Here is an 18,013-nt window from a genome sequence, read left to right on the forward strand (position 1 = left end):
CCTCCCCGCTGGTCTTCTTCACTCCTCACCACCACCACCACCACCGCACCTACCTCTCTCTTTCTCTCTCCTCTCCTCCCCCACCCACTCTCTCTCTCTCTCTACAAGGCACACCCGAGGGGCTCGACCCAGTTCTCCCGGCGCCATTCGCGAGGTGGGTATGTGAGCCCCGGTCGGTTTGGGCGGCCATCGCGATCTGCGGCGAGGATCTCGGGAACCATGGGCGGCGGCGGCGACGGCGGGGGAGGAGGGGGCCTGGCGGAGGCGCAGTACGTGAAGGCGAAGACGTCGGTGTGGTGGGACATCGAGAACTGCCACGTGCCCAAGGGGTGCGACCCCCACGCCATCGCCCAGAACATCAGCTCCGCCCTGGCCAAGCTCAACTACAGCGGCCCCGTCTCCATCTCCTCCTACGGCGACACCACGGGCATCCCCGCCGCTGTCCAGCAGGCGCTCTCCAGCACCGGCATCGCTCTCAACCACGTCCCCGCCGGTAACGACGCCTCCCCTCCCCTCCCTCCCTCCTCTTCCGCTTGTGGATGCTGATCGATGTGCGAATTCATAGTGTTCCTTCTTTGTGATCTTCTGGTGAAAGATTCGGTTTTTACCTCTACGTGTTCGTGCTGATCGGCCATTGATTTTGTTTTCTCCGTTCAAGTTTGATCGCTTCGGCTGAATTAAGCATGAGCTTGATCTAGGGCTGGTGACACCCGTGGTTGTCTCTGGGTATACTTTGATTGAGCTTTAAAAAGGCATCTAAGCTAGATGGTCATTGTACCTCTGCAGTTTTTGGGTTTCTAGTTTAAGAGGCGTGTCTAGATCTACTCGGTTGTTAGGGCATCCTTGGACGTGAATTTAGCTCCAATTTGTCCTCTGCAAATGGATATTCTTGACCATGGAGCTACTGCCTATCTTCCGTTGCTTTTGGGATGGAAACATAAGCTAAGTCAGTTAACGTTCGCAGGTGTTAAAGACGCGAGCGATAAGAAGATACTGGTGGACATGTTGTTCTGGGCGGTGGACAATCCTGCGCCAGCTAATTATCTTTTGATCTCTGGCGATCGAGACTTTTCTAATGCTCTTCATCAGCTGCGCATGAGAAGATACAACATTCTTCTAGCGCAGCCTCAAAAGGCGTCGGCACCCTTACAGGCCGCTGCAAAGACCGTGTGGTTGTGGACCAGTCTCGTGGCTGGTGGGCCTCCTTTGACGATCATCGAGTCACAACAGTTTGGTAACCATGTTTTTGGTTCTTCTAGTTCGGAAACATTACCGGTCCCAGTTTCTAATTCTTTTCCGATGAAGCAACCTGGGGATGTCCATTCCGAAAGTTCTCATATAGGGAACCATAAGAAGTCTCCCAATATGGGAAAGGGTCATGACCCTAAACATAATAAAGGAAAAGGGAACCGGAAAAATATGGGTCATTCTGGTCCAAAGAATTCGAGTGCATCCTTTGGGTCTGGAGATGATCAAAACAATCCAAGCTTTTACCAGCAAGGCGCATCTAACCATAGGGGTCCTGTTGGTGGATCTGTTATGACTGGCAATCACGATCCTTCTTGGAGCCATAGCAACGGGCAAGGCAATTATCCGATTCATTATCCACCCCCTCCAAGGCCAGACTGGCCAGACTTTCCTGTGCATTGCGCACTCCCACAAGCGAATTTGTATCCGCCCTACAGCCCTCCTTTTAGTAGCACTCCTGTGGTGCCTCCTCGGCCAGATAGGCCTAGGAGTTCACAGGGTCCTCCAGACATCAGTAAGTTAAATATTTCGGCTCACCCAAGCAATGTTCAGAATCCTCCTACTTTTCATCAGCCGAATGGAGAGCTAAAACAGAGGCCTAACCTTGTCAAAAACAAGCCATCAACCTATCATGACACCGTGAACAATAGGTTTCCTCGATGCCCTGAGTATCCATCCTCAACTTCCTGTGCCCCATCTACTCCTGATTTTCCAAGTAATGGTACTTGGGGAACTTCTGGATATCCAAAACCTTCCGAGTACATCCAAAGTCTTATAGGAGTTATCTTACTCGCCTTGGACACCCTAAAGAACGAAAAGATTATGCCAACTGAAGCCAATATAATTGATTGCATTCGATATGGAGATGCCAAGCATCGCAACACTGATGTGAAACAGGGCCTAGAGAGTGCCATTGAGCATCAAATGATAGTGAAGCAAAATTTAGGCAACGTCCAATTGTATGTTGGTAAGAATGAAAAACTGTGGAATTGTGTGAACCCTGCCGGGAATGCAAACGATTATCCTAAGGCAACATGGCGTGAGATTCAGAATTTCTTGACATCATCCGTCGGACGGTCTGCAATTCTGGCTTCTCAGTGCAGGTTGGTCCTCTTATTATGAATTCATACGTGGTATTTCTACAGTTTTTGCATTGAGAAAGATTCACTTACATGTTCTCTTGCTTGCCATCTAGGTATGAAGCGGGTATGACTATGAAGCGCATGTGCTTGAAACAACTTGCTTTAGGTGAGGTTCTACAAATTCTTAACCTAATACTTACGAGGAAAAGATGGATATTGCACCACCAATCAGGATGGCAGCCTCTTAAGATTACTCTCGCGGAGGCCAACACCAACTCTGTGGCCAGTGACGACGGATGGGGGAGTGGTTGGGAATAGGCAAGGAGTGTAGGTAGACCCGGGGGGCTTGGGGAGTTGAGCCCCTATTACCCCATCTCCATCTAGGATTCTTTACTTTTGATTTTTGCCCATTAGATTTTTTTTTCTTTTGGAGTTTATAACTCACCTTTCCTAGTCCTAGATCCTCTATCTGCCATAACTAAGGGGGTCGTCTTGCATGGAAGCATACCATACACTGAATGTGAAGGTGGGTTGTATTTGGTGAAAATGTGGTAAGTTACTATCATTTGGATGACTGGTATCTGAGAAAACCAAGGGCCGTATCCTGGTCTAATGTATTGAAGGAGTAGTTAAACCCTTGGAACATGAAGCTTTGAGGTCTGCAAGTTGTTGGATATAGATTCCTTTGCCATGTGCTTTACACTTTTGCCTTAGGTGTTTTGACTATGGGCATATGATGATGATATCTTTCCAACTTACGCCGGGACCTTTTAGAACTGAGACACGTGGAATCATTCTATGGATTTAACTATTCATGCAGCCATATTACGGTGGAATTTACTGTTGGTCTTTTCTTATGGAGCAAGTTGGAGGTTCTTGCAAAAAGGCTCCTTGCTTCATTGATCTGATGCTTAGACTGTCAAAAGAAGTCGAGCAAGAGATGCTACTAGTTTGTTGGAAAATGGGTCTTCTCTCTGCTGGAAGTTTAGGCTTTGGCTATGGAATGGTGGATCCTTCAAATATATGCCGCAATGAAACTCTACACGATCAGTTTTTGCGAAGCTTTACGTAATGGATTACAACCCGACGCCAATTTGTGTCCCGTTATCACGTCGCTTCATTCACATCATATCTCACACGATGTCGAGAAAAGGACGAGGAGAGAAGTTTTTAAGCACAGGGATGGATGCCATAAAATTAGCTCTCCGAAGTCCGAGCGAAGTTATTGAGCTTTATGTACAGTGGTATGTAATTCCTGTATTAATAAGGTAATAATACTTGGTGAAACTTGTTGGTTCTTATTAGACTCTACTTTGCCCTTTGTGTCTGTCCCTTTTCCGGATCTCGTTTACAGTTCTCGTCAAGCAGAACTGAAAGGGGTGATGTAATTGTGGGATATCTTGATGAGCCTATTATCTGATGCCGATCATCCTGTTATATAAGCTGTCATTAGTTTCTCTTCCTATTATCATCATTTCTTTAAGTTTTGGTACTAGGAATACCTCTGTAATTCATAGTAAGGGCAAGTTGGAATGTTTGCATGAGTTTGGTGGTTTCGGCAATTGTTAGAAGGGACACCCTTTGGCCAGGTTGATCTCTCTAGGAACATCCTACTCAAAAGCAGAGGTTTCTGCAAGAAATCCCTATAGCATGAGAGTGATGCTTTTCGCCTGCTACTGCTGTATATGAATATTTTGCTACAGTTTAGAAGGAGGAAGGTGCAAAGAAATGCAAACGATTTTCCGGAATGTCGCCCATTTCTGGTTTTAACTGATAAATTCCACAATAATTCGACATGTTTATCGAGTGACATGGGATGAATTAGTAAGAAATTTATCCAAGTTACCTTGCTTTACCTCGGAACTCCTTGTTAAAGAACAAGGCGGCGGAGAAGGACATAATCACATGATGAAGAAGTAACAATGGGACAAGATCTATTATGCAGCGATTACATCGAGAGAGGTTTTTAAACGTCGAATGCATGATTGGTTTGAATGAGTTACATCACACCACCGCGTAATCGACACACAAAATACTTTTTGCTGTGATAGGGGTTCCAATTTGTTTTTTTTCGCATGAACGCGTATCCGAAACATGGTACTTTTATTTAATAAGCGAGATTATCGACTCATTATGAAAATGTGTTTGTTTCTACGACAAGCTAATAGCTTAGCATAATCCTTAGTCGTTCTATTCATATTTAAAACTTTGCTACATGTAAATATTAGTATCGTGTAAGCCCATTGTGTTTAATACTGCCGGTCTAATGTTTACTTCCACTGAAGCCAATAAGTTGTTTGGAAGGATTTTTGCTTTTTACCAGGGATTTATTTCCAAATTCGCCCTGCTCACATTTTGACTTTTATTTTATAAAAAATACTATATATCATGTTAAGATATTTTTAATATTGACCAGTAATTTCGTGTATAGCTTTTCTTTTACTTAGGCTTTGTTTATTTTGCGGATAACATTTTCCTTATTTTCCGGCGTTTAGATCAATTAGGAAAATGCTAGTCAACGGAAATCCTATGATAAAATTTAGGAAAAATGACCTCCTCTTTAAAGAATTGGAAATTATTTTCTAAAATATGACTAAATATAGGTGCTTGGACAAAAAACTCTGTGCTTGGGCACATGAACCCTAACTAGGGGTGAACATGGGTCTAGGGTAGAACCGTAGAATCGAGAACCGGTCCGGTTCTCGATCCTAAGGAGGGAGGTTCCGGTTCCCGGTTCCATTTTTTTAAAAACCTTTGGTTCCGGTTCGGGTTCCTAGGAACCGGAACCGGAATCGGAACCGAGAATCGGAACCGGAACCGGGAATTGAAACAGAGAACTGGAATAGAAATCGGGATCCGTAACCGAGAACCGGGAATGGAACCGGAGTGAACATGGGTCTAGGGTAGAACCGAGAACCGGACCGGTTCTCAATCTTAAGGAGGGAGGTTCCGGTTCCCTGTTCCATTTTTTTAAAAACCTCTGGTTCCGGTTCAGGTTCCTAGGAACCGGAACCGGAATCGGAATCGAAACCGAGAACTGGAATCGAAATCGGGAACTGGAACCGAGAACCGGGAATGGAACCGGAAATCCTAAATCTAAAATTCCTAATTTTCTTACTCCTCCTCACTTCTCACTTCTTAGCTCTCAAATTCTCATCTCCATCTGCATGCTCATTACTTTGCTTAACTTGTTATGTAGAGCATTCCTAAGGTTTATTTAGACCTTTGATATATTGTGGTACCATTCGCATGCTCATTGCTTTGCTTAACTTGGGCAAAAGTACACTATAAGTGCCATAACTTGTGTACGGCGATCACTTTGGGGCCATAATTTTTTTTCGGATCACTTTGGTGCAAGTCGGAGGAAAATCGATCACTTTAGTGACTCCGGCCAAAAAGCGACATGGCATTTATATTAAAAAATGGTCGACTTGTACACGGTGAAAATTACGTAGCTTTTTTCAAATTTTTAATTTAAAAAAAAAAAGTTGCGCGGCGGCGAGGAAGCCATCGCCGCTTGCCGCCAACCCACCATCGCCGGGAAGGGCGGTGGTGGTGAGCGCAGTGGTCGGCGAGGTCGCCGAGCCCAGGAGGGCCCGATCCGGCGACCCTCGCCGAGCCCGGCGAGGCCGGATCCGGCGAGGCGAGACCTCGCCGTCGGCCGGGCGAGGCGAGACCTCGCCGTCACGACTGAGGCGATGGCGAGGTCTCGCCTCGCCGCGAGCGAGGTCGCGCCTCGCCGTCGCGACCCGGCGATGGCGAGGTCGGCCTCGCCTTCGTTCGGCGAGGCGAGACCTCGTCGTCGCGACCCGAGCGACGGCGAGGTCTTGCCTCGCCCGGCAAAGCGAGCCGACCTCGCCGTCGCCATCGCGACGGCGAGGTCTCGCCTCGCCGGACGAGGCGAGGCAAACCTCGCCGTCGCGACCCGAGCGGCAGCGAGTCCGCCTCGCCTTACTTTGGGCGAGGCGAGACCTCGCGTCGCCCGGGTCGCGACGACGAGGTCTCGCCTCACCGGATCCGGCCCTCGCCGAGCCACTGCGCCCACCACCGCCCGGCCCTTCCGCGGTGGTGGGTTAGGCAGCGGCGAGGGCTCCCTCGCCGCCTGCGCAGTTTTTTAAATATAATTTAATTTTTTTAAAAGTACACGTCGGCGGGCTAAACGGCGTCGTTTTTGGTTTTTAATGCCGACCGAACCCTCTCGGCGAGCCGTGTCGGCGCCACATCGGATTTCGCGAGCCACGTCGGCATTGGCACTAAAGTGATCAATTTTCAAAAAGTTGGCACCAAAGTGATCCGAAAAAAAGTTATAGCACCAAAGTGATCGCCGTACACAAGTTATGGCACTTCTAGTGTACTTTTGCCCTTGACTTGTTATGTTTGGGTATTCACTGTTATGTATCTATGCCAAGTTTTTGTTATTTAGTGAGATTGATTGTTTTCATTATTCACTCTTTTAAGAAATATCTTAAGCTTGATGGTTGCATAGTTACAACCATTGCAATAATGGATGAAAAGAAAAAGTTGTAGCAGCAGTTACAAATAATCGATACATGATACTTCAATTTTAAATTTAAAACTATTATTAAGTCATCAACTATGATTGTTGTTTCTTTTGATTTTAGGTGGTTAGAATTTGGAACAAATTTTCATGGATCTTTGAGGACCAAAAGCTCATCTTCTTTTCCTGCTTCCCATTTTATTTGTGGTCCTGGATATGGATATTGTCTTGATTGACATGCTAATGGCTTATGAATTCTGTTGCGTATCGATTGACGCAATGACTTATAATTTTAATTGTATTTATTTGAACCATAATGCTAGGAAAATCAATTTTTTGTATTTTCTTTGGTGAATAATAAGCTTATTTGGTATTGTTGCGTTCATTTTCGTTTTATTTAACTAAAAATGAAACAAAAAAAAAAGAACCTATTGGACCCTGAAACTGACCTTAGAACCTGTGACAAGGTAGGTTCTAGGTTCCAGGTTATGACGGATATGTCCCAAATTCCAAAAAATGAGGAACCTGTACTCGAGGGTAGGTTCCAGGTGGAACCTGGAACCGCTCACACCTAGCCCTAACACTTGTTCTCGGGTCTGCAACCCCCAGACTTGAGTCCATCAAGGCCGATCCCCCGACCTCGATGCCCGTGCTCGGGTCCTTAGCGCTTACACTCGAGATCAAGACCCCGATGTCCATCCCAGTGTCCATGCATGGATCCCTGCACTCGCGCTCGAATCCATCTAGGTTGAGCATAAGACCTCGATAATAGTGCCCGGGTCCATCGAGGTCGAGCATAAGGCTCTGGTTCTCGTGCTTGTTGCCTTAACACCTAGCTTGGGTCCACAAAGGCTGAGCGTGAGACTTCGGTACCTGTGCCCAAATCCTGGGGTCCACAAAAGGCATGCCCGGGTCTCGGAGCTCGGGCTCGGGTCCTCAACGCTTAGGCTCGAGTCCCTTAGGTCCGAGCCTGAGTTCATCGAGGCCGAGGTTCGAGATCCTAGTGTTCATGCCTAACTCCAGTCTACAACAACTGGGTCTAGGTCTATCGAGGTTGGGCTTTAGACTCCATTGCCTGTGCCTAGATCCCCTGTGTTTGAGCCTGAGTCCATGTTGGTCTCGGGGTACCATGGTCCATGGAGGTTGGGCTGGGAACCCCCGTGCAAATGCTTGGGTCCCAGTACCCATGCTTGGATCTCGTCCATTGAGGCCGAGACCTTTGTTCCCGTGCCTAGGACCCTCACGCCCGACCCAACCTCAATGGACCCGAATGGGCGACGGGGACCCAAGCTCGGCGCCAAAGATATGGGCAAGAGCATTGGGATCTCTAGCTTAGTCTTTGTAGACCCGAGCCTGTGTGCTGGAGACTCAAAAACGGCAACTAGGATCTCGAACCCTGGCACTAGGGACCCAAGACGAACACCAGGGTCTTGGGCTTGGCCTTGATGAACCCAAGCTTGGCCTTTGTGGCTCTGGGGCTTAGCATTGAGGACCCGGCTTGGTCACCAGGGATCGGGCAAGGGCACTGGCATTCGGGGCTGAGCCTTGGTGGACCAAGGCTCAAGTGTCGAATACTCGAGCTTGAGTGCTAGGGACCCGAGTCATAAAGGTCCTCGGCCTAGGCCAGGGCAGCTATGTCCCAAATTCGGCCTTTGTGGACCTAGGCCTGGGTGTCGAGGATTCGAGCACGACCACTTGGACCTTAGGCCCTACATCTGTGGACTCGGGTCAGGGCGCTATGAATCCATGTACGGGCAATGGGTTCTCGATTCCGGTTTCTATGGACTCGAGATCAATGACTGTGCTCTTGCTTGGGACCTAAGTGCCCGTGCCCAGGTCCTCAACGCCGGGTTGAGGTCCATCGAAGTTGAACCTGGGATCTCGGCGCCTGTGCGTGGTGTCCCAATTGCCTGTGCGTAAGTCACCAGTGTTCAAATAGTATATATATACTTAGGAAAATCAAATTTTCCTTTCCAAATGATGAAAACTATTTTTCGATTTTTTTTTTAAAATTTTAGTTAAATATCAAAAAATATTATTATTTTCCTAGAAAATAACTTCTAGCAAAACATTTTTAATAAAAACTCGACCCCCCAACAAAGCAAGAAAAACGGCATCGAAAAACCCTGTGTCTGCTCCGTTGCTGAAGCCACTGTTCTGATACACTGCTGCTTCTTCGAGGTGAGTGTCTGAATCTTTCCGATCGGTTTCATCCTCCATGAACTGACCCAGGCTCATGAATCCCTTCGATGTCCGTAAAGCTTTCGGCTTTAGCATCTGTCGGAAGAATCCCCATCTGGGTCTCTCTTGCCGCGCGCTTCTCCTCGATCCCGTGCGCCGCGGTCGGCATCGAAACTCACTCGGAGAGCGACCGCGGTCCCCCGAAAGCCTCGGACTTCGAGGCTAATCTCAAGTTCTTGAGAAACAAGCTCGCCCCGGAGAGCTTAATCCGGGTTCTTGATAGCACCAGCGACGTGGAATCTGCGGTGAAGGTGTTCAGATGGGTCTCCCTTCAAAGGGCGTTCCGCCACACCGTGGGTACGTACTCCACGATGATTCTGAAGCTCGGTCTGGCCGGGAAAATTCAAGAGATCGATGGGTTTTGCCGGAGTATGATCGCGGATGGGTGTATTGGGGCTGAGGCTGAAGCTGCTCTCGCCTCGCTGGTCGATCAATTCGTGAAGCGCGGTAAGCTCGACGAAGCGATGCGGGTTCTTGCGAACATGAACCTAGGTGATCATAGACCCTCTGTAGATATGTTCAATGTTGTGCTGGGTGCTCTTGTGGAGGAGAAGAGGAATTTGAGGAATGTTATGTTTGTGTATAAAGAGATGGTCAAAGCAGGAAGAGTACCGACGGTCGAGACTTTAAATTATTTGTTGGAGGCTCTACTTGAGGCTGATTTGGTTGATTCTGCTTTGGATCAATATAGGAGAATGGATAAGAAGGGGTGTGCTCCGAATAGTAGAACCTTCGAGATACTTGTTAGGAACCTCCTATCTAAAAACCGAGTGGACGAATTGTGTATGGTGTTGCGCGAGATGCTCGAACTGGGGACTGAGCTGGATTTAGGTTTTTATTCCTGTGTCATTCCTCTTGTTTTAATTGAAAATATGCTGGAAATAGGAATGTGCCTGTTCAAGAAGATGAAAGCTTCTAATTTTCCTCCAGAACCAGTGATTTACAATAGTGTTATCCATCATTTGTGCAACAACTTTTTGGTTGATGAGGCGAAGGACATCCTTGAGAGTATGGTAGATTGTGGTGTTGCGCCCTCAGATGACGCATTTGAGGATATCGTGAATGCTTTTTGTTTGTCATGGCAATTAGACGAGGCGATAGAGTTCTTGGAAGACAAACAAGCTTCTGCGACTTCTGCTTACAATAGATTGCTGGAAGGTTGCTGCAGTGCTGGAAAAGTTTTATTGGCAAAAGAACTGTTTGAGAAAATGTCTTATAGGAATATAGTTGACTGCTGTACCTGGAATATTCTGATCAGATGGCTTTGCGAGCACTCCAGGCTCAGAGAAGCTCTTGGATTTCTTGGCAGGATGTCTGTTAGTGGTTTCATTCCTAATTCCCTCACATTATCAGCTCTTGTTGTTGGCTGTTGTAAATTAGGGAAGTACGATAATGCATTTGAGATATTCAATCACGTTTGTGCCAAGTGTTGGATTTTGGACTCTCTCTCTTACTCTAAGCTAGTTGAAGGTCTTTGCGAGGAAGGGAAGACTCTAGAGGCTGCTGAAGTGTTCAATTACATGGCTGAGAGTGGAGTTCCTCTTGAATCTTGCTCATTTAGTAAGCTGATTAAAGGTATCTATGACACAAAAGGTGTTGATGAGGCATTAAAGGTTAGAATATTGGCCTTGAAATGTGGTACTATATGTACAAGTGATGCATACACCATCATCTTGCACGGGTTGGCTAGGAAATGCAGTGCTAAGTATTTTCTAGCCATGTACTCACTCATGCTGGTTGAGGGATGCATAATTGGTGTGGAAGCTTATTGCATCCTCATAAAGACCATGATCTTGCAGAATCGGATGAAAGATGCTTCATCTCTGTTTAATTTGATGGTTAGTGAAGGTTCATTACCTGAAACAGATGTCTTATCTGAGTTAGTGTCTCATTTTGCCAATTTTTCTCAGTTAAATATGATCTCCAATGGGATTGATGGAGTTGTCTCCAATCATGAAATTCTAGATTCAGATACATACGGCTTACTGATTAATGGCTTCTGGAAAGAGGGTAACAAGAGCAAAGCTCAACAGTTGTTGGACTTGATGTTGGAAAAGGGTTGGGTACCAGATGCTAAAACCCATGGATTAGTAATAGGATCTAAGGCTGGAGAGGAAGTAGACTGTAGAAACTTGGCGTCTGATTATTCAACCATTCGAGACAGCGTCAGTGATATACTTTCTGAGAGCTTGGGTGATCATTGATTCTATAATCCTTTTATCTCTAGCCTCCTCTGCAGTTATGTTCCCACAAGCAACTGTCTTAATCACCATAGGCCTCAAGGCTCTTTTGAAACATTATCCGGTGGTTAACCAAGCATACTGCAAAGGAAAGATAGGTTCTTAGGGCCATCTTGATGGCTGATTGATCTCAAGTACTTACTTGTTTGTTCTTTCTTCAGTTTTGCAATCCAGAGAAGAATCATAGATACCGTAGCTGTATAATACTGTACTCATCTTCAGGAAATAACATGAAAAAATCAATTTGTACACTTCCACTCAACCTTGTGGTAGAGTTCACTCTAGTTCGACCATTTCTCTTTTCTTGCGTACTTACAATGAGGCTTGTCCTCCATGACGCATATCAATCTTCTTGCGGCTAAGCTCTGTTTGTGTTTCAGGGATTTGATAGCCTGATATGAATTCTATAATGGGTGAGAATTTGCTGGTCAACCGCATGAGGCTCGTATTATGTAATTCCCCAATTTAACCGCAACAGATTGTTGAAGCATCTGGTTTGGCAAAGAGGTAGATTCAAGTAGCAATCTAACATATAGCCCTCCTGCACGAGGTAAATCAAACCCAGCAAAATTCTTCGCGTTACATAAAGAATCATCCCTTTGTTGAATGAGGATCGATCATCGCATCATACCCAACAAAATTCATCGGGGGCTATTTTCCTTATTTAAGGAGTGTTCTTAGACAAGATTATACGCCAAATAAAGCTTCCTATGCGTTTGTGTGTGTGTGTGTGTGGGTGGGGGGTGCGGCGCGGGGTTGGGTGGGGTGGCGTGGGGTTGGGGGGTGTGGGGAGTGGGTGGGTGTTAACTGCAGATGTCTCAATAACATGATTGAAGAAATCCTTTCAAATGTCATGCTTTTCTTTTTAGTTTTTCTGAGGAGGGTAAGAACAAAATGAGCGCGTGATGCCCGTGTTTGTATTTCTGGTCTATGAAAGAACATATGCTTTCAATGCTGCAACTTTTCAGTACATACATGGCTACATGCCATGTACCCTACATTCCCTCAAAGGCTCGAAGGAGGAAATAACTTTTGACAGCGTGATGGTCATGATCAGTAACACAAGTTTAAGCGTGACACCCGAGAGTTTCTCCCATTTCCGCCTAGCGTGTATCATCGGCACAAATAAATGCAACAAAGGAAGGACCAAAAGACTTGCCATCCCTGAAATAGTTCCACTTTTGCCAGCATTCTGCGACAGATATAACACATTCGCACTTGATCGCACCGTGTTTCATGCCCTTAAGGATTAAAATGCCTGGTTTTTTTTGGCTCAACAGAATTAGAAAGCCAGTATTCCAAAATGGTCGAGCTTTAACCATTTTCCCGACCTAACGTCGTTGGGAGTGGACAGCCATAAAAGCTTTAACCATTTTCCCGACCTAACGTCGTAGGGAGTGGACAGCCATAACCGTCCGCCGTAATGCAACGAGCAGATACTTTTTCAAAAATTATTGACCATTCGAGCAAACCCCTAGCTCTTGGGTCATTTAGTCCTTTCAATAAAAATACTTATCTGTAGTGAGGCATAGGGTCTCTGTTTGGTAAAACTAAACATTCAAAAATTGTATTTTATGTGTTGATCATTGTAATTGCTGAAAATTTGTTTGGTAACACTCAAACATTGACTATTGAATAATACTTTTTCTCTTGCTGAATGTAGAACAGTGGTTTATTTGGTAGATTCTAGGCTTTGAGCAATGTAGTAGATAAGGTTTTATTCCCTATTTAAATGCCTTTTCTATTGAATGAATTGAGTAAGCTCATCTCGCACAGAGACTTGGTGATTTCTTGACTATACTGAATTTTTTAAATCAGAGCCAGTTGTTTATCAAACGTGCTTAATTTTACCAAGTATTGAATACATCAATTTTTCGGTACTAATTGGAAGCCGTTAATGTCATTGTCCCACAGTCAACATCACCCAAAGGGATAAAAAAAATAAAATTGTTCCTGTTTATAGGAGTGAAGACAAAACACAGTCCATCTTTCCTGGCTTGTGAATGGCCTGTCGAGCCATTTCACTAAAATACCAGCTAAAGAAATACTTTACCTCCCGAAGAGTTAGTTGACTGCAACTAAGAAGAAAGTACATGTATCCCAAGATTACATTCCGTATTATCACCAAAGACAAAGTTAAATACAACTGAGCGAAGAGAGAGAAGAGAAGGAGGAGGCAGCTTATTTACGAGACAAGACAGGTTTTAGTATCAATCTATGCTGCTCAGAGCAATGTTAGATCAATGGTTCTTGACGCCCTGCCTTTAAGATTATTCCTGCCCATAGAGAACAAAAGGGTATGGACCAGTTTGAATGGCATAAGCAATGTAGCAGGCAAGAGAAGGGGAAAAGAAGAGAGGGGATCTCTCTCAGTGCTGAGAGACTATGAATAGCCCTAGCGGGAAGGGACATTTGCAAGCTAGTTCAATGAAAGAATCGATATGTACATTCACCTAAATGCGAGTGCAAAGAATGGCCCCGAGGGACACAACCCTACGTGCAAATGCTAGAAATGGTAGGGAAAAAAAAAGGCGTGTACTTACATTTTCTAACAAGTTACTAAACATCCTTGCAAGTGGACTTATTGTGCCCAAGGCCCTTGCATCTACTGCACTGCAGTTGGCGTTTGACTATGTCTTGGGACCCAACCTTTTTGGTAGTGGGCCGACCAGGCGGACGACGATTAAAGGGAGGGGTCACGGTAACTGTAGCAGGACAAACATCCTTCTCTACTGGTATCTCTGATGAAGGGATTGGATGCACAGATTCCGAATATGTCAATGTATAGCTCTCAGTTGTGAAATATCTTGAACAGTAATCATAAGGGCTTTGACCGATGCAGCCAATAACAGCAATTGCATGAGAGCATGGTAAACCAGTCAGCTGCCACCCTTTGCAGCTACAATCCCAGCGATCGATGTCAACAATTTCAATAGATTCTCCACGAACCTCAAACGTGCTACCAGCTGACAATAGCACTTGCAGACTACGCACTTTAACGCTTTCCTTTTCAAGCTTCTCCTCCATTGACGGGGTAAGCTTGGACAACCACCGGCTTGACTCTGCCCGTTGGGTACAAATTAACTCCACCATTTTGCCACGGATCACATCAACCAGCTGTGTAATTGGCAATTCTTGTGTATCTGATATGCAACTGTAGAAGTGCTCACCAAAGTTCGAGGCCATGTGGTTATATCGTGCACCCTGAAAATAGGCATTAGCCCAGTTCTGCGGTTCACTTTGGATAATCCAATTATAAGCTTCTGGAGAGATGCTTTTGATGCTATCGATGCACTGCTCAAAATTTTCAGGCCTGGCTGCATAAGCAGCAGTATAAAGATCCTCCACCATGAGACGTTTCACTTCATGAGAAAAATGCCCCTTCAGGTCTCTAATGAGTTCCTCAGCCAAATATCTCAGGCAAAAACCATGGTATGAGCCTTCGAATACCTCAGAAATTGACTCTCTTAATCCCTTCTGCCTGTCTGCAATAAATGTTAGGGGAATAGATGTTGAGAGCGCAGACTTCAGTTGTAGTAAAAACCAGTGCCAATTATCGTTACTTTCTACATCTACAACAGCAAAAGCAACAGGAAAAGCAGCATCATTGCCATCAGCAGCTGTTGCAGCTAGCAGCGTGCCTTGATATTTGGACTTTATGGGAAGGCTATCAAGGAAAAGGAGCGGCCGGCAACCTTGCTGAAAACCAAACAACGAGGCATGAAATGTCACAAAAAGGCGATGGAAGCTTGAGTCCTCTTTGGTAGTAAAAGTAGCCAGACTACCTGGATTAGTCTCCATAATCTGTTTGCAAAAATAAGGTAATTGGCTATATGCCTCTTTATAAGAACCCTGGAGCTGCTCCTTTGCGATTTCTTTTCCACGCCATGCCTGAAAATAGTTTAATTGGATTCCATACTCCTGCTTAATATCATTCACAATGTCCTTGGGTTTGTAATCCGGGAAAACCCTCAACTTTTCCTTAATTATACTAGCAACCCAACTTCTTGTAGCCTGATGTCCTGTTGTTACAACAGCCCCTTCACAAGTGTGTGTTGAATTCATTTTCTTAATGCATATCAACTGAGTGGTCGACAACCTAGACGCATGGATCCTCCAAGGACAGCCTTCCGCTTTGCATTTGACAGTGACACGGTGACTGTCATTCTTCTTATACTTAAATGCAAACTGATGGGCGATGGCATATTTCCTCAAAGCTTCACGAAACTCATGGACACCACTGAATCTTTGGCCCTCACCAGTAATAGCATTCTGCCACTGCTGTGCACCTTTGGCATGCTTCTCACTATCAAAAGCAATGAGAGGCAGAATAGGAGAAACATCGGTCTGCATATCAACATGGGGTTCAATATGGTTGAGAGCGATCACATTAAGAGGGGCAATGAGTGGAATGTCAGGATGCTCTGTGTCAACCACAATATCATCCACAACATCAAGAGGGGCGTCGACTGAAACTGCTGCTTCTGACAAAGTTGTCCTGCTGGATCTACAAATAAGGAACAACAGGTTTCAAGCAAAAGTCCAAAAATTTAGACAAGTTCATTTTTGAAAGCTAATAGATATTTTACCTACTGGCAGGCATGTTTGACACTTCTTGGACAACAGCTTCTTCCATTATGATGTAAATATCTGCAGTAGCAGAATCCCCATGGAACTTTACCATTCTCTTCAAGTCCTTGTCATTTGAGACGGTTATCAGTGTCTTCCTATTACCTGGTAGGAAGTACTTGATGGACATAGAATTGATGTTGCAATTAAACATTTCTGCTACTTCATTCTTGAAATCATTAAACTTCACTTGGTCATCAATGTCAATAGCATGAGCTTCGCCACCTCGATATGATAGAGAACCATCCCCAACAGTCTCAAATCCACCACCGGATTGACAAATAGCTATTATTCTCGTTCCTGCCATGGCCTGCCACAGCAAAAAAATTTCTTGCAAATCATTCCACAAGCTAAAAACTCTGCCACTGCAAAAACACATAAGTGAAATCCAGCAACATTCTTTATGCAAATTCACAAAGAGAAACTGCAGTCACAGGCCAGAATCTGAGACTTTGGTTCAGCTGCTTATGCAAATAATGTAAAAGCGATGACACTATCGATAAGGAAGGGTTAAATCCACACTGCAAATGTCTAAATACACATCCTTCTTTCCAATGGACCAAGATGCCGTTGACGAACAACTGCCTCTGCCCTATCGGTCTGTCCCCCTCATTTGAAACTCTCTTTCTTCCTTATGCCTCTGCCCAGACGCAAAGGATATGAAGAGTTTTATCCAAACCCTCCCGCATTCCAATGCTTGTCATAAAGTGGTCTTACTATGAAGTCCGACTAAAACTCGTAGTTAAGAAGCAGGTAAATATCTTTCTTGTCCGGATTCACTAAAAGGGCAGCTTGATTCATTACAGAAAACCAGATACTCCGTTTCGTCTCTCATGTCCTATACTCTTTCTCTCTTCCCGCGTATTCGCACAAGGGCACATGATCTTATCACTAAAGAAGAAAACTTCTGCCGCGCAATTTTCTTTCCCTTTAACATTCCGGCAAACTTCGCACCAGAACTTAAAACTATGAAAAACCTTGGCACCCATAACTATTTAAATTACTGAAATTGCGCACCTGTGCTAGCTACAGATCTCATCGCCTGATCAAATTAATCATAAAGTCTTCGTCTTTTAGCCATCGAAACCGCCAAAAACATCACCGTCCTCTCCCACAAACCAGACTGCTCACAGACCAAAGGAACTAAACTGATGCGTCGCCTCCAAAGTCAGTATCCAATGCAAGGATAGATGCAGAGAGAAGCATCACATCATACAAATCGTACCCGTTTCGTGCCACGAGAAAAGCGGCAAACTGCTACATTTCCAGTTCACATCCAACCCACGAAATCTCTAACCGGTCCTAGCAATTTCGAGCGGCGACGAGCAGCAGGGTTACCGGAATCACTCGCCATCTCGGGGGAAGCACGCTCCGCGTCGAGGGTCGCCGGCCATCTGGGCAGCCGGACGCCGGCGCTCCGGTTGCCGGCGAAGGGGGAGGAGAGGGGCCGAGCGATCGGAGAAGAGAGACGGAAGAGATCGGATCGAAACCCTAGAGCAGAGCTGGTGAAGAAGGAAGAGGAAGGCTCTCCTCTGTGGCGTGTTTCTTGCCGGCTCTGTTTTTCGTTTTTTTTTTAAGGCTAAAATAATGTTCAAGGACTGTCGATATTTATCTAATTAAAAAAAGAAAATTAGGTGAAAGTAAATTATCATCTAATTTTGCACTAATCTTCGAAAAAAAAGACACACCTTCAAATTGAATTTTTTCCTCCATTAATAAGATCGCGCGCATATATATATACTTGTTGATTGATATTGAGGTCGAAACACTAGGTGATATGGAGATGAGATTTGCTATTTATATCGGGATTTTTTGCTTGGTGGCTCGTCCACCCGAATTGTTGAAATTCATTGAAAGATGGGTAACCGTAAGATGTGGGAGCAATGTATCCACAAATGGCATTTATTGAAGTACTAACGGGGACATCGAACGGGATAGAGGATCTTTGTCTAAATGAATATGATTCTCATAATTTCATAATTTTACTCGTCCATATCTCTCGATGACGATGGGGTGACGTAACTGCTTAATAATTGGTTTCGAGTAATATAATTAAAGAGTTATTTTTTCGGCGG

The 18,013-nt window shown here is 45.1% G+C and overlaps 3 protein-coding genes across 4 annotated transcripts; 2 read left to right on the forward strand and 1 right to left on the reverse strand.

Moving 5' to 3' along the window:
- On the forward strand, nucleotides 1-3,793 carry LOC115680019 (uncharacterized). Its single transcript, XM_030603774.2, has 3 exons — nucleotides 1-493; nucleotides 965-2,351; nucleotides 2,444-3,793. The coding sequence occupies exons 1-3, from the start codon at nucleotides 220-222 to the stop codon at nucleotides 2,646-2,648; spliced, it is 1,866 nt and encodes a 621-aa protein (XP_030459634.1). The 5' UTR covers nucleotides 1-219; the 3' UTR covers nucleotides 2,649-3,793.
- Nucleotides 3,794-9,077: 5,284 nt separating this feature from the next.
- On the forward strand, nucleotides 9,078-11,273 carry LOC115680490 (pentatricopeptide repeat-containing protein At5g64320, mitochondrial-like). The gene has a single exon (XM_030604295.1). The coding sequence runs from the start codon at nucleotides 9,078-9,080 to the stop codon at nucleotides 11,271-11,273; it is 2,196 nt and encodes a 731-aa protein (XP_030460155.1).
- A 2,002-nt stretch (nucleotides 11,274-13,275) lies between these two features.
- Nucleotides 13,276-17,504, reverse strand: LOC115681578 (uncharacterized). 2 transcript variants are annotated; one of them, XM_056314452.1, is made up of 4 exons: nucleotides 17,164-17,504; nucleotides 15,899-16,248; nucleotides 13,853-15,816; nucleotides 13,276-13,585 (listed from the first exon to the last, which is right to left on the reverse strand). In XM_056314452.1, exons 2-3 carry the CDS (start codon nucleotides 16,243-16,245, stop codon nucleotides 13,869-13,871), a joined length of 2,295 nt encoding a protein of 764 aa, XP_056170427.1. In that variant the 5' UTR covers nucleotides 16,246-16,248; nucleotides 17,164-17,504; the 3' UTR covers nucleotides 13,276-13,585; nucleotides 13,853-13,868. The 2 variants fall into 2 exon arrangements, with proteins under 2 accessions (XP_056170427.1, XP_056170435.1); XM_056314460.1 differs by lacking the exon at nucleotides 17,164-17,504 and adding an exon at nucleotides 16,956-17,109.
- Nucleotides 17,505-18,013: the final 509 nt, after the last annotated feature.

The sequence above is a fragment of the Syzygium oleosum genome, unplaced genomic scaffold, assembly GCF_021117445.2.
Source record: "Syzygium oleosum isolate NSW1041296 unplaced genomic scaffold, Sole_v2.1 Sole_v2.01, whole genome shotgun sequence".
NCBI classification, from domain to species: Eukaryota; Viridiplantae; Streptophyta; class Magnoliopsida; order Myrtales; family Myrtaceae; genus Syzygium; species Syzygium oleosum.